The sequence below is a fragment of the Ranitomeya variabilis genome, chromosome 4 (assembly GCF_051348905.1).
Source record: "Ranitomeya variabilis isolate aRanVar5 chromosome 4, aRanVar5.hap1, whole genome shotgun sequence".
Taxonomy (NCBI): Eukaryota; Metazoa; Chordata; class Amphibia; order Anura; family Dendrobatidae; genus Ranitomeya; species Ranitomeya variabilis.
Window position 1 is genome coordinate 359,920,579 of NC_135235.1, and position 22,115 is coordinate 359,942,693.

General features: G+C 43.7%; 1 protein-coding gene across 2 annotated transcripts in view; it reads right to left on the reverse strand.

Annotated features, from left to right (window-relative positions):
• The window catches only part of LOC143764771 (3-beta-hydroxysteroid sulfotransferase-like), a 321,966-nt gene that overhangs the window by 245,109 nt on the left and 54,742 nt on the right, over positions 1 to 22,115 (reverse strand). For both annotated transcript variants that reach the window (XM_077250717.1, XM_077250718.1), the window contains exon 3: positions 1,925 to 2,080. In XM_077250717.1, coding sequence (XP_077106832.1) covers positions 1,925 to 2,063 — 139 coding nt within the window. In that variant the 5' untranslated portion in view covers positions 2,064 to 2,080. The remainder of the gene's footprint in view (positions 1 to 1,924; positions 2,081 to 22,115) is intronic.

The window sequence follows — 22,115 nt, forward strand, 5'->3', positions numbered from 1 at the left end:
GACACAAGGTTGCAGTCTCTTTACCTTTACTGAAGGCTTCAGCATCCACAGTCCAGGGTACCAACCACAGGGTAGGCAGAGTCCGGCCAGTCTGAAGGCACATCCAGAGTCCCCTTATCCAGTTGGAAATCAGTAGCCTTCCTCTAGCGCCAGTGTGTTGTAGTACATCCCTGCTGAGCTTCTCGGTAAGGTCCTCACAACTGTTGTAGATGTTCTTGATGTTATGTCTTCCTCTCTGTCCCCCAGATGGTATGGATAGGACAAATCCGTATGACTGATGGCCTGAGGCTTTTTACAGGGACCCTACGACGCCCCAGCCCCCACAAGTTGCCACCGTGCCTCCTGGGTATATGGTTGGGCAGCCAACGTGGAATTGACTGTCCCGCCGGTCTCTGAAGCAAGGCTTGGAGACGATTGCTCCCTCGGTATTCCGGCTACCGGATTCTCACCTCAGAAGGAGGCAGCCTTTTGCAGGACAGAACTCCTTCTGGATTCCTCTCCTTGTGCTATGACTTAGTTTCTCACCCGCTACAATACAATTCTCTTCGTGTCCTTCCTTAGGATGCTGCCGCACATGGGGCAGGCGCAGCTCCATGGCCCTCTGTCTAGGCCTCTGACAGGATCCTACCCCTGTCAGGGACCTCTTAATCTGCAGCTTAGATGTTCCTCCTTCCCCTCTGTCTGCCTGACAGGAACTGCCTGGGAGAAGCCCAGTCAGCATCTGACTAACTTTCTATCTAGCCCACCAGTTTTACCTAATTGTGAGGAGTGCCCTAGTAGATAGGAGCAAGGCTCCCCCTTGTGGGCTGAAATGTGAAGGGTGGTGTATGGTTTGTGATACCTGATAGGAAGATCTCCTTTATTGCCTTCAGACGTAATATCACTCACCCTGATGGAAGAATGACATTACTGCAATGAACAGGACTCTGGGGCGCCGCACATGCACAACACAGCATAGTCTCGAAAGCTTGCAATTTGTTACCATCTTTTCAGTTAGTCATTAAAAAGTATCAACCACTGAGGACTCTCAATTCTAAATATTTTTCTATTCACTGGCTAACAGGGAACCAAGATATATATATATATATTTCCCGTATTATATGGGTTCTTTCACATGGCGTTTAGTTACCAGGACTTATGCACAAACCACCCACAACATGGGATACAGACTTAGGGCTCATACCCATATGTGTGGAAAAAAAAAGTTTCAATATCAGAACTGAAAAAAGAATGGAAAGGTGTCATGTGAGTGTCATGCTAGTACAATGCAATTTTTCTCACATAGCATCTGTATGACATGCGTATGCAATGCGTTTTTTTCTCTGCAACTATTTTTCTACAATCATTAACAGGACCATTTACAGTGTTCTATGCCACAGAATGGTATGGTATCTGTAAAATACAAACGGCATACGGATGATCCGTATGCCGTGCAATTTTTTTGTCGCATCATGAGATGTAACCCATAGAATAACATTGGTCAGAGTGCAATCCCATTATTTTCTCAGATAGCACCTGTCCGTTTTTCTCACAAATGAATATGAGCCCTTATGCTGACGGGGCCATAGACTATAATGGTGATGACAGAGCGAACAAGAGCTCTGACGTGTATTGTTTTTCGGGTGTGTACACCTACTGGAGGCGGACACTCAGATGTAGTAGACATTTTCTGGGTGTCCGACTATAGTAGGCATATATGCCTGAAAATGATTCACAGCAGAGCGCACATTCACTCTTTTGGCACCATTATAATCTATGGTCCCATCAGTGCATATGTCCGAATTCTGTTTTGTGGGGTCCCCTGTGCAGCTGCACCTATGGTATGTTCACCCTTGTCATAAATGTCCATGATGGAAATACACTTTTAAATGTATAACAACAAGGACAGTGTTTTTCTTATGAATTTACCAATTGAATTAATTACCTGATTTGGGATAAGTTACATTGAAAACATCATCATCACGTGTTTCAAATTCCTTCCATGCATAGAGTAAGCTTTCCTTTGTGTGCACCCCCTGGGGCACTCTGACATCCTCAAAATCCATGTAATTTGCATATTCCATAATGATGAAAAGATTTTCTTGGGAAAAAAAAAAACTAAAGTAAGAACCAGGTCACACTTTCATGTTTAGCTTTTTTTTATGCATCTTGTGTTTAAAATAGTTTTAGCCAAAACTAGGAATAGATCCCCAAAGTTTTCATTCATAGTTCTACTTCCTGTCTTCCATTGAACACACAGACATCTCAAGTCCACCTGAGTAAAGGTACCTTCACACATAACAATTTTGTTAACGATATCGTTGCAACGTCACGCTTTTGGTGACGTAGCAACGATCCCGCTTAACGATCTCGTTATGTGTGACAGCGACCAACGATCAGGCCCCTGCTGGGAGATCGTTGGTCGTAGGGAATGATCAGGACCTTTTTTTGGTCGCTGATCACCCGCTGTCATCGCTGGATCGGCGTGTGTGACGCCGATCCAGCGATGTGTTCACTTGTAACCAGGGTAAATATTGGGTTACTAAGCGCAGGGCCGCACTCAGTAACCCGATATTTACCCTGGTTACCATTGTAAAAGTAAAAAAAAAACAAACAGTACATACTCACATTCCGATGTCTGTCACGTCCCCCGCAGTCAGCTTCCCGCACTGACTGTCAGCACCGGCCGTAAAGCAAAGCACAACCGCTGTGCTCTGCTTTACGGCCGGCGCTGACACAGTCAGTGCGGGAAGCTTACGCCGGGGGACATGACAGACATCAGAATGTGAGTATGTACTGTTTTTTTTTTTTTTAACTTTTACAATGGTAACCAGGGTAAATATCGGGTTACTAAGCGCGGCCCTGCACTTAGTAACCCGATGTTTACCCTGGTTACCCGGGGACTTCGGCATCGTTGAAGATAGTTTCAACGATGCCGAAGTCGTTCCCCTGATCGTTGGTCGCTGGAGAGAGCTGTCTGTGTGACAGCTCCCCAGCGACCACACAACGACTTACCAAAGATCACGGCCAGGTCGTATCGCTGGTCGTGATCGTTGGTAAGTCGTTTAGTGTAACGGTACCTTTAGAGTCTCTTCTTATGCATATAAAAGGGAGAATCCTAAAGAAATCACACCCTCCCCCTCTGTGAGCATCAAATTTGCTTAGTGATTAGCACAGTTTACACAGATTGACTGGCGGCATGAAGCACCTATCCATCTGTAAACCTTTAGGGTATGTGCACACGTTGCGGATTTGCTGCAGATCCGCAGCGTTTTTTGAGGTGCAGAAACGCTGCAGATCCACAATTGATTTACAGTACAATGTAAACCAATGAGAAAAAAAAATTGCTGTGCACACTTTGCGGAAAATCCGCTGCGGAAACGCTGCTGTTTAAAAGAAGTACCACGTCACTATTTTTTTGTAAATCTGCAGCGTTTTTGTACCCACTCCATAATAGAAAACCGCAGGGGTAAAAACCACAGCAAATCCACAAGAAAACCTCAGCAAAAACGCACAAAAAAACGCTGTGGAACCGCACAAAACAACGCAGGTGCATTTTCTGCCAGGAGAGGCAGAATCCGCACAAGAAATTCCTAAGCCTAATCCGCAACGTGTGCACATAGCCTTACTGATCGGAGGTCGTTTAAATGCCTTTTTAAACAGGCAGACCAAAACAATCGATGTGCACTGAGCGATCTGTCATACATCACTCAGAGCACATAGGCTTCCATAGTTTTCCGAGCTGCGAGTCTTGTTTACACAGCATGATGCCCTACCAACAGCTATGACTTTTTATGATATGTAATAAGTCATTTCACCAATCAAACAAGCATTTTGCTCGTTTATCAGATGATTTGTAGCCTGTCTAAACAGCAAAATTATCATAAAATTATAATTTTTAAGGACACTCATTCACGAGTATACAGTATACGCATCATTCAGTGTAAATGCAGTTGAAAGGGAATCCCCTTCTTCATAGAGCCATAACTCTTATTTTTCTATCATCATAGACATGAGGGCTTTTTTTTTATGGTGTGAGTTATACTTTTGAATGACACCATTAATTTTACAATATATTGTACTGGAAAATAGAAAAAGATTTCCAACTGGGTAGAAATTATGAAAAAAATAAAAATAAATAAAAATCACAATTCTGACATTTTTTGGGAATCATTTTTATGGTGTCAAAAAATGACCCTGCAATATGATTTTGCTCATTAGTATGAGTACGGCAAAATAATAATAATAATACTTTTATTTATATAGCGCCAACATATTCCGCAGCGCTTTACAAATTATAGAGGGGATTTGTACAGACAATAGATATTACAGCATAACAAAAACACAGTTCAAAATAGATACCAAGAGGAGTGAAGGCCCTGCTCGCAAGCTTACAATCTATAGGAAAAAAGGAGACACAAGAAATGGAGCAAAATCAAACATATACATTTTTTTAATTATTTTAGTGGTGAAAAAAAAAAAATGAGGAAAGTTTCAAAAAAATGTATTTTTTGGCTGTGTCTCCATTTTACGAGACCCGTAATGTTTTTTCTTTTTTTCAGTCGATGTAGCTGTGTGAGGGCATATTTTTTGCAGGATGAGATAACTTTTTATTGATATCATTTTGGGATACATGTCACATTTTGATCTCTTGTTATAGCACTCTCTGTGGATTTGCAGCAACCCAAAAAATGTAAATTTGTCATTCCTGATATTTTCGGTTTATAGTGTTTACCGATCGAGCTAGTTAATTTTATATTTTGATAGATCGACTTTTCTGAGCTCAGTAATACCACATATGTATATATATATATATATATATATATATATATATATATATATATATATATATATATATATTTTTTTTTTTTTAAATGTTGTATCTATTTTTAATTGGGGCAAAAGGGGAGTGATTTTAACTATTATGCTGAAAACGAGAATGAACAGCACCTCCAAAAATCATATATTGATCTAATGCAGCTAGGCAAAAAAATATATAACTGAACATGAGGTTCTTGGTTTAACCCCTTCATGACCCAGCCTATTTTGACCTTAATGACCTGGCCGTTTTTTGCAATTCTGACCAGTGTCCCTTTATGAGGTAATAACTCAGGAATGCTTCAACGGATCCTAGCGGTTCTGAGATTGTTTTTTCGTGACATATTGTTCTTCATGTTAGTGGTAAATTTAGGTCGATAATTTCTGAGTTTATCTGTGAAAAAAATGGAAATTTGGCGAACATTTTGAAAATTTTGCAATTTTCAAATTTTGAATTTTTATTCTGTTAAACCAGAGAGTTATGTGACACAAAAAAGTTAATAAATAACATTTTCCACATGTCTACTTTACATCAGCACAATTTTGGAAACAAAATTTTCTTTTGCTAGGAAGTTATAAGGGTTAAAATTTGACAAGTGATTTCTCATTTTTACAACAAAATTTACAAAATCATTTTTTTTAGGGACCACCTCACATTTGAAGTCAGTTTGAGGGTTCTATATGGCTGAAAATACCCAAAAGTGACACCATTCTAAAAACTGCACCCCTCAAGGTGCTCAAAACCACATTCAAGAAGTTTATTAACCCTTCAGGTGTTTCACAGCAGCAGAAGCAACATGGAAGGAAAAAATGAACATTTAACTTTTTAGTCACAAAAATGATCTTTTAGCAACAATTTTTTTATTTTCCCAAGGGTAAAAGGTGAAACTGGACCACGAACATTGTTGACCAATTTGTCCTGAGTATGCTGATCCCTCATATGTGGGGTTAAACCATTGTTTGGGCGCATGGCAGGGCTCGGAAGGGAAGGAGCGCCATTTTACTTTTTGAATGAAAAATTGGCTCCAATCTTTAGCGGACACCATGTTGCGTTTGGAGAGCCCCCGTGTGCCTAAACATTAGAGCTCCCCCAAAATTGACCCCATTTTGGAAACTAGACCCCCCAAGGAACTTATCTAGAAGCATAGTGAGCACTTTAAACCCCCAGGTACTTCACAAATTGATCCGTAAAAATGAAAAAGTACTTTTTTTCACAAAAAAATTATTTTAGCCTCAATTTTTTCATTTTCACATGGGCAACAGGAAAAAATGGATCCTAAAATTTGTTGGGCAATTTCTCCTGAGTACGCCGATACCTCATATGTGGGGGTAAACCACTGTTTGGGTGCCCGGCAAGGCTCGGAAGGGAAGGCACGCCATTTGGCTTTTTGAATGGAAAATTAGCTCCAATCATTAGCGGACACCATGTCGCGTTTGGAGAGCACCTGTGTGCCTAAACATTGCAGCTCCCCTAAAATTGACCCCATTTTGGAAACTAGACCCCCTAAGGAACTTATCTAGATGCATAGTGAGCACTTTAAACCCCCAGGTGCTTCACAGAAGTTTATAACGCAGAGCCGTGAAAATAAAAAATAATTTTTCTTTTCTAAAAAATGACATTTTAGCCCACAATTTTTTATTTTCCCAAGGGTAACAGGAGAAATTGGACCCCAAAAGTTGTTGTCCAGTTTCTCCTGAGTACGCTGATACCCCATATGTGGGGGTAAACCACTGTTTGGGCGCACGTCGGGGTTCGGAAGGGAAGTAGTGATGTTTTGAAATGCAGACTTTGATGGAATGCTCTGCGGGCGTCATGTTGCGTTTGCAGAGCCCCTGATGTGCCTAAACAGTAGAAACTCCCCACAATTGACCCCATTTTGGAAACTAGACCTCAAAGGATCTAATCTAGATGTGTGGTGAGCACTTTGAACCCCCAAGTGCTTCACAGAAGTTTATAACACAGAGCTGTGAAAATAATAAATGTGTTTTTTTTCCTCAAAATTTTTTTTTAGCCCAGAATTTTTTAATTTTCCCAAGGGTAACAGGAGAAATTTGACCCCAATAGTTGTTGCTCAGTTTGTCCTGAGTACACTGATACCCCATATGTGGGGGTAAACCGCTGTTTGGGCACAAGTCGGGGCTCGGAAGGGAAGTAGTGACGTTTTGAAATGCAGACTTTGATAGAGTGGTCTGCGGGCGTCACATTCCATTTGCAGAGCCCCTGATGTGCCTAAACAGTAGAAACCCCCCACAAGTGACTCCGTTTTGGAAATTAGACCCCCCAAGTAACTTATCTAGATGTGTAGTGAGCACTTAGAACCCCTAAGTGCTTCATAGAAGTTTACAACGCAGAGCCGTGAAAATAAAAAATAATTTTTCATTCCTCAAAATTTATGTTTTAGCAAGCAATTTTTTATTTTTGCAAGAGTAACAGGAGAAATTGGACCCCAATAGTTGTTATCCAGTTTGTCCTGAGTATGCTGGTACCCCATATGTGGGGGTAAACCACTGTTTGGGCACACGTCGGGGCTCGGAAGGGAAGCAGTGACGTTTTGAAATGCAGATTTTGATGGAATGGTCTGCGGGTGTCACGTTGCATTTGCAGAGCCCCTGATGTGCCTAAACAGTAGAAACCCCCCACAAGTGACCCCATTTTGGAAACTAGACCCCCCAAGGAACTTACATAGATGTGTGGTGAGCACTTTGAACCCCCAAGTGCTTCACAGAAGTTTATAACGCAGAGCCGTGAAAATAAAAAATAATTTTTCATTCCTCTAAAATTATGTTTAGCAAGCAACTTTTTATTTTCACAAGGGTAGCAGGAGAAATTGGACCCCAATAATTGTTGCCCAGTTTGTCCTGAGTATGCTGGTACCCCATATGTGGGGGTAAACCACTGTTTGGGCGCACGTCGGGGCTTGGAAGGGAAGGAGCACCATTTGACTTTTTGAACGCAAGATTGGCTGGAATCAATGGTGGCGCCATGTTGCGTTTGGAGACCCCTGATGTGCCTAAACAGTGGAAACCCCTCAATTCTAACTCCAACACTAACCCCAACACACCCCAAATCCTAATCCCAACTCTAGATATAACCCTAACCCCAACACACCCCTAACCACAACCCTAACCCAACACACCCCTAACCCTAATCCCAACCCTAACCCTAATCCCAACCCTAACCACAACCCTAACCCCAACACACCCCTAACCCTAACTCTAACCCTAACCACAAGCCTAATCTTAACCCTATTTCCAACCCTAGCCCTAATTCCAACCCTAACTCTAATTCCAACCCTAACCCTAAGGCTATGTGCCCACATTGCGGATTCATGTGAGATTTTTCCACACCATTTTTGAAAAATCCGCAGGTAAAAGGCACTGCGTTTTACCTGCACATTTACCACGGATTTCCATTGTTTTTTGTGCGGATTTCACCTGCGGATTCCTATTGAGGAGCAGGTGTAAAAGGGAATCCGCACAAAGAATTGACATGCTGCGGAAAATACAACACAGCGTTTCCGCGCGGTATTTTCCGCACCATGGGCACAGCGGATTTGGTTGTCAGTAGGTTTACATTGAAAACTGCTATGAATCCTCACCATGTGTGCACATAGTCTAATCTAACCCTAACTCTAGTTCTGACCCTAATTCTAACCCTAGCCCTAACCCTAACCCTAACCCTAACCCTATTGGGAGAAGAAAAAAATATATATTTTCTTTATTTTTATTATTGTCCCTACCTATGGGGGTGATAAAGGGGGGGGGGTCATTTACTATTTTTTTTATTTTGATCACTGTGATAGGTTTTATCACAGTGATCAAAATGTACCTGGAACGAATCTGCCGGCTGGAAGATGGCGGCGCCCATGAAGAAGACGGACGGACACCGCAAGGCTCGGTAGGTATGAGGGGGGGAGATCGGAGCACAGGGGGGGATCGGAGCACGGGGGGGTGGATCGAAGCACGGGGGAGCGGACAGGAGGACGGGGGAGAAGACAGGAGGATGGAGGGGAGCGGACCACAGTACGGGGCAGAAAGGAGGACTGGGGAGGTGGTGGTGGGGAGGGCAGATTAGGTTTTCCAGCCATGGCCGATGATATTGCAGCCATCGGCCATGGCTGGATTGTAATATTTCACCATTTTCATAGGTGAAATATTACAAATCGCTCTGATTGGCTGTTTCACTTTCAACAGCCAATCAGAGCGATCGTAGCCACGGGGGGGTGAAGCCACCCCCCCTGGGCTTAAGTACCACTCCCCCTGTCCCTGCAGATCAGGTGAAATTGGAGTTATCCCTTTCACCCGATCTGCAGGGACGCGATCATTCCATGACGCCACATAGGTATCACAGGTCGGATTGGCACCGACTTTCATGACGCCTACGTGGCGTCAAAGGTCGGGAAGGGGTTAATATTCTGATCAGACTATATAAAGGCCACTGCCACATCACGGCAGACCTCTTAGTGGGTCCCTATTGCCCTAACAGAGCCTTGTACCAACCTCTGCCACAGCAACAATGCACTGGCCTGGTGCCTCATACTACCCATGCTCCAAGAGTCCCCATGACTCCAGACCACGCGGCCCCACCAGCACAAAGCCACATCAACAATGGCTGCCACACAGCACCCACCCCAAATGAAAGGAGTATAGAATCTCACCTTCCTCAGGCTCTCCAGTGAGAGCAAAAATGGGTTAGGCCCCTTACTTTGCAGTCCCCTACTAATTAAAATTGTGCGAAATGGGAGGAGTGCATATTCAATTGTGCTGTGGGGCGGTGTGGTCTGGAGTCATTGGGACTCAGTCTTGCAGCATGGGCGCTGTGGGGCACCCAGCCAACCACCCTGCCAATGAATTTTCGCTGCGGTGGTAGTTGGCGCACGGCTCCGCTCTGTTAAGGGGATAGGGATCCACTACGAGGTTCGCCGTGACAGTTGGCTTCATGTAGTCTGATCAGAATGTTAAACTAAGAACCTCATGTTCAATTATATATATTTTTGCCTAGCGGCATTAGATCATTGTATGATTTTTGGAGCTGTGGTCCATTCTCTTTTTCAGTTTATTTGAACTATTATGTTTTTCAATTTTTTTTCATAGTATTTACAGTTTTTTTTTTTTACTTTTCAATGCTCTTGTTAGTTACCTTACGGGAATTGTAGCTGTGATTGACTGATCACTTGTGCAAAATATATTGATGCCCAGTGGCGTAACTACAAAGTTATGGGCCCCGGTGCGAACTTCCAAATGGGGCCCCCCCCCCCACCTCCGTGACGCCCCCCCACCCCCTTCCCCTAGATACGCCTCGGACTGTTGCAGGAATCTCCTGCACTGCAACATGGTGTTGGGTGCCAGCACAGCCCGCACAGTGGTATATCCAGCACAGCCCGCACAGTGGTATATCCAGCACAGCCCGCACAGTGGTATATCCAGCACAGCCCGCACAGTGGTATATCCAGCACAGCCCGCACAGTGGTATATCCAGCACAGCCCGCACAGTGGTATATACAGCACAGCCCGCACAGTGGTATGTCCAGCACAGCCCGCACAGTGGTATATACAGCACAGCCCGCACAGTGGTATATACAGCACAGCCCGCACAGGGGTAAATACAGCACAGCCCGCACAGGGGTAAATACAGCACAGCCCGCACAGGGGTATATACAGCACAGCCCGCACAGGGGTATATACAGCACAGCCCGCACAGTGGTATATCCAGCACAGCCCGCACAGGGGTATATAGAGCACAGCCCACACAGGGGTATATACAGCACAGCCCACACAGGGGTATATACAGCACAGCCCGCACAGGGGTATATACAGCACAGCCCGCACAGGGGTATATACAGCAGAGCCCGCACAGTGGTATATACAGCACAGCCCGCACAGTGGTATATCCAGCACAGCCCGCACAGGGGTATATAGAGCACAGCCCGCACAGGGGTATATACAGCAGAGCCCGCACAGGGGTATATACAGCAGAGCCCGCACAGGGGTATATGCAGCACAGCCAGCACAGGGGTATATAGAGCACAGCCAGCACAGGGGTATATAGAGCACAGCCAGCACAGGGATATATACAGCACAGCCCGCACAGGGATATATACAGCACAGCCCGCACAGGGATATATACAGCAGAGCCCGCACAGGGGTATATGCAGCACAGCCAGCACAGGGGTATATAGAGCACAGCCAGCACAGGGGTATATAGAGCACAGCCCGCATCTCATCTCCCCCCCCCCCCCGATAATGGCCCCACAGTCCGGTGAAAAAGAAAAAAAAAAACTCTCCTCACCTTTCCTTTTGCCCGCGCTGCTCCTGGTGGCTGCAGTCTGCCCAGGACACTGCAGGTGCGCGATGATATGACGTCATCGCGCACCCGCAGTGTACTGTCAGAGGCAGAGCGGGGAATGATGGGAGAGGGAGCGTCAGGTGACGCTCTCCTCCATCATTGCATTGAACTATACCGGTGTCATAGACGCCGGTATAGTTAAATGCGGCGGCGGCGGCGGCGGCGAGGAACAGTGCAGCGGCCCACTACTGGCATCGGCTCTTCTGGCATTTGCCAGAAGTGCCCGATGTCCAGCCCGGCCCTGCCCTGCCGGCCCGGGGCCCCTGACCTGCGGGGCCCGGTCGCAATGGCGACCGCTGCGACCGCGGTCGTTACGCCCCTGTTGATGCCACAGCATTGCTGTATAAAACAGAAATCACGGTTGCCTTTGCAGCTCGACCATAGTGCATAATGAAAAGCACAGTGGTCTTCAGCATATCCCCTGCTGATTTATCAACCAATCGGTGACTCCTGATCCCGTCACCGGTGTGCCGATGGGCACAAGGAATGACGTACCACCATGATGGCGCTTGCTAAATGTCGCTGTCAGAGTTTGACAACGTCATTTAACAGGTTGGCAATCACAGGCGGCGCTGTGCTCCACCCACAAATATTTGAGGCAGGTCCTCGCTGTAATATACAGCCATGATCTGCCAGGTTTGGGGCCGGCAGCCGACTTGCACCGTACATGTAAGGCATAAGTCGAGAAGGGGTTAATTTCCAATGCTCATGTATTTTTGCAGATCAGAATTTGGCATTCGCATACAGAGATATTTAAAAATGAATTAAAATCCAAAGACATCCATTTTTTATCTTTATTGGCAAAAAAAGGATTAGCCTTCTCAAGTTTTTAAAACTAGTGATAAAAAATGAATAATGTATGCAAAGAGTTAATGTTCACTATGGAACACAATTGCATGGTGTTGGTCTCCTGTGTCTGTAGGCTTTCCTGCCTCACTTAATCAATAAATAAGTAACCTGCCCTTGTGGTTCATTCTCCATTGTTACTCCAGTCCTGTACCTTGGTTTCTGATAAGATGGTAGCAGAGAAGAGCCTTTTCTGTGTTGGCACATGTCACAGGAATGGCTAAGCTTCCCTGTCTAGCCTGAAGAATTCACTGATCTGTCTGAGTGAACAGTTCAATCTGGGCTTGGAAAGAGGGTGATTCCTCGAAGTGTGGCTCGGGGTGGTGATTGATCTCTGCCTGTTACAATTTGGAATGAAATTTCCACTTGTCTGTACCGTTATGTATTTGGAATAATTCAATGTGGTTTTTATCCTGCGTGTAAGTTTGATATCTGACTTATGAAAGTGGATGTAATTCTGGGTCATTTTTTGAGAAGAAAGAATTTATATGAATAGAACTAAAACTGCCATTGTCTTTATTTGTGGAGTGACTAAACATCAAGAGGAGCTGCGTAAGGGCTGTCCCACACGTCCAGATAATTCCGGTACCGGAATAAATCGGTACCGGAGTTATCCGTGTCCGTGTGCCTGGGAACTCACGGAGGCCATACCTGCGGCACACGTGTGCCGCCCGTATGGCGAGTGGGTACCACACGGAGCGTGTGGTACCCACTCTGCATGGTGCTGAAGCTGCGATTCATATCATCCCTGCAGCAACGTTTGCTGCAGGGAAAATATGAAGAATAGTGTTTAAAATAAAGATCCATGTGTCCGCCGCCCCCCCACCCCCTGTGCGCCCCCCCCGCTGGTCAGAAAATACTCACCCGGATCCCCCGTCGGCAGTCGCTCCTTCCTGGTCTGGCCGCCTCTTACTGTATGCGGTCACGTGGGGCCGCTCATTTACACTCATGAATAGGCGGCTCCGCCCCTATTGGAGGTGGAGCCACATATTCATGAGTGTAATCGGCCGCATACAGTAGGAGGCGCGGCCAGACCAGGAAGGAGCGACTGCCGACGGGGGACCCGGATAAGTATTTTCTGACCAGCGGGGGGGGCGCACAGGGGGTGGGGGGGCGGCGGACACATGGATCTTTATTTTAAACACTATCATTCATATTTTCTCTGTAGCAAACGGTGCTACAGGGAAGATATGAATACCGGCTTCAGCACCATGTGGGGGGGACAGCGCTTACTGTAGCGCTGTCTCCGGCACGCCACACGGACCCCAGACGGAGAATGTCCGTGTGAGGTGCGTGTTTTACACGGACCCATTGACTCTATTGGGTCCGTGTAATCCGTGCGCTCCCACGAACACTGACATGTCTCCGTGTTTGGCACACGGAGACACGGTCCGCACACGGTCCGCACAAAATCAATGACATCTGAACAGATGCATTGATTTTTATGGGTCTACGTGTGTCAGTGTCTCCGGTACGGGAGGAAACTGTCACCTCACGTACCGGAGCCACTGACGTGTGAAACCGGCCTAAGGCTGCCGTCACACTAGCAGTATTTGGTCAGTATTTTACATCAGTATTTGTAAGCCAAAACCAGGAGTGGAACAATTAGGGGAAAAGTATAATAGAAACATATGCACCACGTCTGCATTTATCACCCACTCCTGGTTTTGGCTGAGAAATACTGATGTAAAATACTGACTAAATACTGCTAGTGTGACGGCAGCCTAAGGCCACGTTTACATGTTGAGTATTTTGTCAGTATTTTACATCAGTATTTGTAAGCCAAAACCAGGAGTGGGTGAGAAATACAAAAGCGGTGACGTGATTCTTTATACTTTTCCTCTGATTGTTCCACTCCTGGTTTTGGCTTAGAAATAGCAATGTAAAATACTGACCAAATACTGATGTGTGATTGTGGCCCATTTATTTGTATTCAACAACCATTTTCATGAATACACTGAAAATGATAACAATAAAGCTAGAATAAAATAATGTAATCGATGAAACATAGATAAAAAATAGTGTCCACTGCACTTGCAGTCTTTGGTTCTGCATTTTGAAGAGAGGTCCAGAGGGCCAGTAACATTTCTGCTATTTATGGATTTTGATTTCATGTTAAATTTAGCAAAAAGGCCAAATTCAGGTTATAAGCAGCTCCAGGAGTCTACAAGTGATCAGGTAGATATTAAACAGGTTTTCTGCTATTTTTACAAAACTTTGTAAAGAGTAGCGAGCATTTTAATGAATGTCTGCCCTTTTGGCTCTTTCATTATGTGTGAACTTTTAGACTGAAACAAGAAGTTCTGCACAATACGTTTTTTTCTTTCTTCCGTTCCAAAAATGATCAAAAAACAGAACCTAAATGTTCCTTATAATAATCAATGGACCCCTTTGACTCCAAATGCATGAGTTAGGCAACAAATACATTTTGGACATTAATTCCAGTTGTCTGTGTCTGAACAAAAATGTGAACATGGGCAGATCATTTTCATTAAAAAAGTGAATGTAAGTGATTTTGAGCTATCATTGTATATTCTACAGGGTTAAAAAAATGGAAGATATCACTGTGAACTAATTGGGCCAGTGGAGAAATGCATTACTGACAATGACAATGTGTCCAGAACATAAACATAAATTATCCAGTAAAAGAAAAGGGCATATACAAATAAAGAGCAGAAAAGTAACTGTTATATTTAGAGGGCAAACACATCATATACTGTAGGAATACCGCCATAAAGAATCCATACAAATGCATTCTGTTCTCTTTTCCTGCTCACTAATTAGGTTTTATAGGTTATCTTTCTATACATTATCATATCCGCTTCAGACAGCTGACCTACTTATGGGGAGAATGTTTTTCTGAAGGACATGGACATTGTAATGCAACAATTTATTATTTTTAAGACTATATTACAAGAGAAGCAAAACTATGGTTGAACTTTAGCAGAGAGAGAATTGGAGCTCTCAACAGTTTTGTATTATTTATTTGAAAAGGATTGTCCAGGCTGAAATGAAATGTCTGCCGTCACTCTATGTAACTTCAGATGACTGACTCATAACAGTGTGCGATGTTCCTGTGTTCCAATGCAATGCTTCACTCTATTAGGAAGTTTGCAGAATTCTGAACAAGCTTTTGATTTCAAGGCTTAAAGGGAATCTGTCAGCAGGTTTTTGCTTTGTAAATTGAATACAGGCTATAAGGAATAAAAACTCAGATTTCGGCGATACCTCTCATCAAGCTCAGTGGTCTTGTTTGATTACATTGATTATTTTATTACCAGGAGCTTATCCTTGCTGGGACAGCAGTGTCCTCCTGTGATAGGCAGCTCACTGTCTATGGACTTTGTACATAGGGAGCCTGATGTGGGCGGAGTTATCCTTCCGAGCTCTGCTGCATTGTCATTTCTAAAAGCTCTGATAGTGTGAGAATGGCAGCACTCAGCAGGGCCAGCGTTTGGCACAGGCAGACCAGGCAGACGCCTGGTGCCCCCACCTAGAAAGGGGGCCCCCTGCCTCCAGAACCCCCTGTATGAAGTGCCCAAAGGGTGTACAGCAGTGAATAATGCTGAGCATTGCTCTGTTGTTCTGGAATGTCTCTCTCAACCCCCCCTTAAGACCCCATCAATGCTGTGATTTACTCATGTGGTCCCGGAGCTCTGTGCTGTTTGCTGTAGGATCAGGTTTCACAGTCACATACAGCAGCCATCAGCATAGGCTCTGACCACTAAATCACTGCTTGCAATCTGACAGGGTGACCTGCTGTCACTACTGTCTGGATGACACAAAACAGGAATATTGTCTGCTGAATCAGGGTATTGATTATATAGAAATAAATGAATTTCCACGTGAAACAGTAAGGGTAAACTATACACATATAGTACAGGTGTGCATAGGAATCAGCGTTTTTGGTGCATTTTTATTTTTTTTTGCAGCCAAAGCCTGCTCTCTTGGCAGTAAAAACACTGCTTTCAAAGCACCCATTTTTTAGGGTATGTGCAGAGGATCTGGAAATGGCAGCCCTTTGGATGCAGCGGACATGTGCGATGTCCAAAGTGCTGCCATCTTTGGAACACAGGTGATTCCACATGTGTTCATTGAACCATGCGGAATCTCCGAGTCCTATACATTGCAGGGGTGAGATTTCTCTTGCGGAGACTCGCGTCTGCGCCATATAAATTGACATGCTGCACCCTGAACAGACGTGCAACATGTCTGTCTCTGCGGGTGAGGTGCAGGTGATAGTGCACGCATAGTAGAGATGGAATTTCTTGAAATCCCATCCACTATACTGTAACATGTGGCCGCTGCGGGTTGGACGCTGCACAAGTACACAGCAACCGACATGCAGCGTTTTCTGATACGATACGAAACACTTTATTGATCCCGTGGGAAATTATGGTATCACAGCAGCACAACTTACATCATAAGAATCATAAAAATCATAAAATGATTGTGGACACATACCCTTAGAGCTTTTGCTTTTTGATTTTTACAGTATGCATTTTGTCTACAGTACATGTTTAATAAAGTTAGTGTTATTCACAAAAAACGCAGCGAAAAACAACATTGCAACATTGGCAGGATTTTTTAAACTTTCTCATTGATTTCTACGGGTGAAAAAAAATGCTGAAAGAAGTGACATGCTGCAGATTTAAAAAACGCTGCAGTTGTGAAATTAAGTCAGGGGAAAATAAAAGGGTGTGCAGGAGAGTTTTGAAAATCTCAGTTTTTGCTTGTGCTGTAAAATGCTGTAAACTTCTTATTTGCAGAAGAGCTGCAAAAATTCTGCATATCAAAATGGCGAAAAGCTGCTTTTCAAAGTGCCAGCAAAACATAGGAGATTTCTGAAATCTCCTGCATGCGCTTGTTTTTTTTTCCGACTGGATTTCAGAACTGTAGCACTTTTTAAATCTGTAGCGTGTCACTTCTTTCAGTGTGTTTTCACCCATAGAAAGCAATGAAAGAATAAAAAAGCTGCAGATATTGCACTGGCATTTTTCACTGCAATATTTTAAGTGGTTTTGGTGAATTAAACTATTAGGTCAGAATTTGTAATGCAGAAACAGCAGTGGAACAATGAGGCTATGTGCACACGTTGCGGAATCTGCTGCGGATTTTTCCACGCAGATTCCTAAAAATCTGCTGGTAAAACGTCCTGCATTTTACCTGCAGATTTACCAGGGATTTATCGTGAAATTACCACGGTTTTTGTGCAGTTTTCAACAGCGTTTTTACCCCTGTGGATTCCTATTATGGAGCAGGTGTAAAACGCTGCGGAATAAGCACAAAGAATTGACATGCTGCAAAAAATGCAACGCAGCGTTTCCTAGCTGTATTTTCCGCAGCATGTGCACTGCGGATTTCGTTTTCCATACGTTTATATGGTACTGTACAAAGCATGGAAAACTGCTGCAGATCCACAGAAAAATCCGCAACGTGTTAACATAGCCTGAGAAACACGTCACTACTTCTGTATTTATCACCCTCCTGGTTTTGGCTTACATATGCTGATTTGAAATACTGACCAAACGCTCAACGTGTGAACGTGGCCTTAAACATAGTGTAGACAAAACAAGCTGAAAAACAGGTGTTTTGAATGCAACATTTTTACTGCTAATAGAAAAGGTTTTGGCTACAGGAAAAAATGCTGCATGTGAACATAGTCTTACTCTGAAATGCTATGTCTATCTGTGGTGTTACATAGTTACATAGTTATTAAGGTTGAAGGAAGACTTTAAGTCCATCTAGTTCAACCCATAGTTACATAGGACTGCATGTGATAGATACTAAATTATCTGTATTCAGAGAGTTATCACTGCTATCTCTGGTGTTACATAGGACTGCAGGTGACATCTACTACATTATCTGTTCTCAGAGAGTTAGCACAGTTTTATCTGAAGAGTTAAAATAAAAAAATTAAGAGTGGGTTGGGGGCAACTCTTTGTCTTGGGCCCCCAATCTTTTCTGACACTAGCAACGACCCTGCGTACAGCTAATAGTGGCAGACCCGTTGGCAGATATAAGGCCCCTAAATATGGGGGCCACAGTGCAATGTTTTAATTTGGGGCCCCATTTTAAATTTTTGCCTAGGGCCCCACTTTGTCTAAAACCGGCCCTGGCACTCAGTAATCTAAGTGATACATCCCTGGATTCAGTTTCTCTTTGCCTTCATCAGGTTGCTGTCAGATATGGTAGTAAAAACCTGCTGATAGATTCCCTTTAAAAAATAGAAAACACAGCATAAACAACAATCCACCTTCTGCTCCCCTTATTTTGAAATCTGCATCTGCTGTACATGAACAATGCTGTTGGCACTGAGTTCACACAAAATGCAGTACACTCATGATTTGAGGATGACTGGAGCTTCAGAGGCTGGCCAGATTTATCATCAGCGGCTATTAGTTGTATGTTGCAACTGACACTCTGCTGTATTGGCCATGATCAGTGTTAGCATTAATGGTGGCTATTTAATGCTGTAGATGCCACTGTCAATAGCAATAGTGGCACCTAGATACCTGAAAGAGGCATTGGGTTTTCTCAGTACACCAATGTCTGCATTTTTATTGCATCCATTGGCCAAAGAACAGCCTCAAGGTCAGATCTACAACAGGCTTTCTGCAAAATAAAATGTGGGATGCCATTTCTCCTGTAACTCCTTGTAAAAATGAACAGTTCAGATTAATTTAACAGTCTTCATTTTACTTAATTCCTGCACTACACCTGAATGGTTAAAAAAAAATACCTGGAATTCAGTTTTTGATATGTTGCACATTATTTAATGTTTTAAAATTTGGACACTTTTGGACTTGTGTGGCATTTCTAATAGACAGGCCCCTCAAAGGTACTTAAAAGTTGACCCCCCCAAATTTTGTTATACATTCTGCTAAAAATGTAAAAAATTGCATCCATTCTTCTAAACCTTCTAACTTCCTAAAAAATAAAAATATGTTTAAAATATGTTGCAAACATAGACTAGACATATGGTAATGTTAGTTTTTAGCAATTCTATATGAAATTATTAGTGTTAGGATATACAGATTAAAACTTCTGATACTTTTTGGATTAAACACAAAACATATCAGGCTAAATTTACTACTAAATAAAGTGCAATGTGTCACAAAAAAAAAGAAAAATAACAGTCTTGGAATCGCTTGGATAAGTAGAAGCATTCCAAAGTTATTACCACATAAAATGATGTATCAAATTTAAAAAATAAGCTACCATCAGCAAGATCAAAACTAGCTGCGATGGCTGAGTATTATCACATGGTCTCGTGTGTTTACTGATCCAAAGGTTAACGAGCAAGTAAGGGACTCAATGTTTATAAAAATCAATGCCAAACATCAAAAGGATATAGATGACATTCATCATAAGGGAGATATTGTAGCTCTTAAGAAAAACTACTTTTCTAAATACCTGACTTCAGTAGTACTGGACTTCTGTTGAAACACTTATATGCATAATTAACCCCTTCCCGTCACTGACAATTTTCATTTTCATATTTTTTTATTTTTTTCCTCCCCTTCCTCTAACGCCGGTTTCACACGTCAGTGGCTCCGGTACGTGAGGTGACAGTTTCCTCACGTACCGGAGACACTGACACACGTAGACCCATAAAAATCAATGCATCTGTGCAGATGTCATTGATTTTTTGCGGACCGTGTCTCCCTGTGCCAAACACGGAGACATGTCAGTGTTCGTGGGAGCGCACGAATTACACGGACCCATTAAAGTCAATGGGTCCGTGTAAAACACGGACCACACATGGACGGTCTCCGTTTGCAGTCCGTGTGGCGTGCAGGAGACAGCGCTACAGTAAGCGCTGTCCCCCCCACTGGTGCTGAAGCTGCGATTCATATGTTCCCTGCAGTAGCGTTTGCTGCAGAGAAAATATAAATAATAGTGTTTAAAATAAAGATCTATGTGTCCCCCGCCCTCCCACCCCCTGTGCGCCCCCCCCCCCTGTGCGCCCCCCCGCTGTTCTGAAAATACTCACCCGCTCCCTCGTTGGCTGTCGCTGCTTCCTGGTCTGGCCCCATCTTCTCCTGTATGCGGTCACGTGGGGCCGCCGATTACAGTCATGAATAGGCGGCTCCACCCCTATGGGAGGTGGAGCCGCCTATTCATGACTGTAAATGAGCGGCCCCACGTGACCGCATACAGGAGAAGATGGGGCCAGACCAGGAAGCAGCGACAGCCAACGAGGGAGCGGGTGAGTATTTTCAGAACAGCGGGGGGTGCACATGGGGTGGGAGGGCGGGGGACACATAGATCTTTATTTTAAACACTATTATTCATATTTTCTCTGCAGCAAACGCTGCTGCAGGGAACATATGAATCGCGGCTTCAGCACCAGATGCTGGTACGTGTGGTACCCAGCACGGTGCGTGTGTTACCCAGTGGGCACACGGGCGGCACAAGTGTGCCGCACGTGTGCCACACTGATGTTCACCAGAAACGCAGGGGCACACGGACACGGATAATTCTGGTAACGATTGTTTCCGGTACCGGAATTATCTGGACGTGTGGGACAGCCCTAAGATTTACATTTTTTTTTTTTCTCCAAGTAGGGAAAAATTTTAAAAAAACAAAACGCAATTTCAACATTTTTTTTGGCTTTTGTTTATTTTGACATTTATTGTGTGATAAAAAATGACCTGGTATCATGATTTTCCATATCTATATGATTATAGATCATTTCAGGGGGTTTGTGTTGCGATTTTCCGAGACCGGTAACTTTTTCTTTTATTGGTCAGTGGAGAGCTTTTTGTTTTTTGCGGCGCGTGCAGACATTCTTATGGATACTACTTTGGGTAGATACGTTTGGAAGGCTTTTTATTTAATTCTTGTACTGTATGTCAGTAGTTACATAGACATATAATAATGCAGCGATATCAGCATTTCTTGTTCCTGAAATGCTCTTGTCAACTTGAATTTTATAATTGTATATAAGGCCTCCTTCACACAAGTATGAAAAAAAAGTACATGAAAAAACAGTACCAGTGTCATCAGTGTGCCATCGGTGTGTGTTGATCCCATCAGTGTTCCATCAGTGTGTCATCAGTGTGTGTTTATCCCATCAGTGTGTCATCAGTGTGTCTGCTTTTACCATCAGTGTGGTAATCCATGTGTCATCCGTGTGTACATTTTTCCCATCAGTGTGTCACCCATGTGCCATGAATGCATCATCAGTGTGTCATCCATGTGTCTGTTTTTACCATCAGTGTTTCTGTTTTTACCATCAGTGTTCCATCAATGTGTCTGTTTTCACCGTCAGTGTGTCTGTTTTTACCATCAGTGTGTCATCAGTGTGTCTGTTTTTACCATCAGTGTGTCTGTTTACTGTATAGTATCAGTGTGTCTGTTTACAGCATCAGTGTGTCATCTATGTGTACATTTTTCCCGTCAGTGTGTCCTTCATGTGTGCATTTTTCCCATCAGTGTGTCATCCGTGTGCACATTTTTCCCTTCAGTGTGCCATCAGTGTGTCTGTTTTACCATCAGTGTGTCATCCATGTGTCATCTGTGTGTACATTTTTCCTATCAGTTTGTCATCCGTGTGTACATTTTTCCCATCAGTGTGCCATCAGTGTGTCTGTTTTTACCATCAGTGTGTCATCCGTGTGTACATTTTTCCCATCAGTGTATCTGTTTTTACCATCAGTGTGCCATCAGTGTGTCTGTTTTTCCCATCAGTGTGTACGTTTTTACCATCAGTGTGTCTGTTTTTCCCATCAGTGTGTCTGTTTTTCCCATCAGTGTGCCTGTTTTTACCATCAGTGTGTCATCTTGGTGTACATTTTTCCCATCAGTGTGTCATCCGTGTGTACATTTTTCCCATCAGTGTGTCATCAGTGTATCTGTTTTTACCATCAGTGTGCCATCAGTGTGTCTGTTTTTACCATCAGTGTGTCTGTTTTTCCCATCAGTGTGTACGTTTTTACCATCAGTGTGTCTGTTTTTCCCATCAGTGTGCCTGTTTTTACCATCAGTGTGTCATCTTGGTGTACATTTTTCCCATCAGTGTGTCATCCGTGTGTACATTTTTCCCATCAGTGTGTCATCAGTGTATCTGTTTTTACCATCAGTGTGTCTGTTTTTACCATCAGTGTGTCATCAGTGTTTT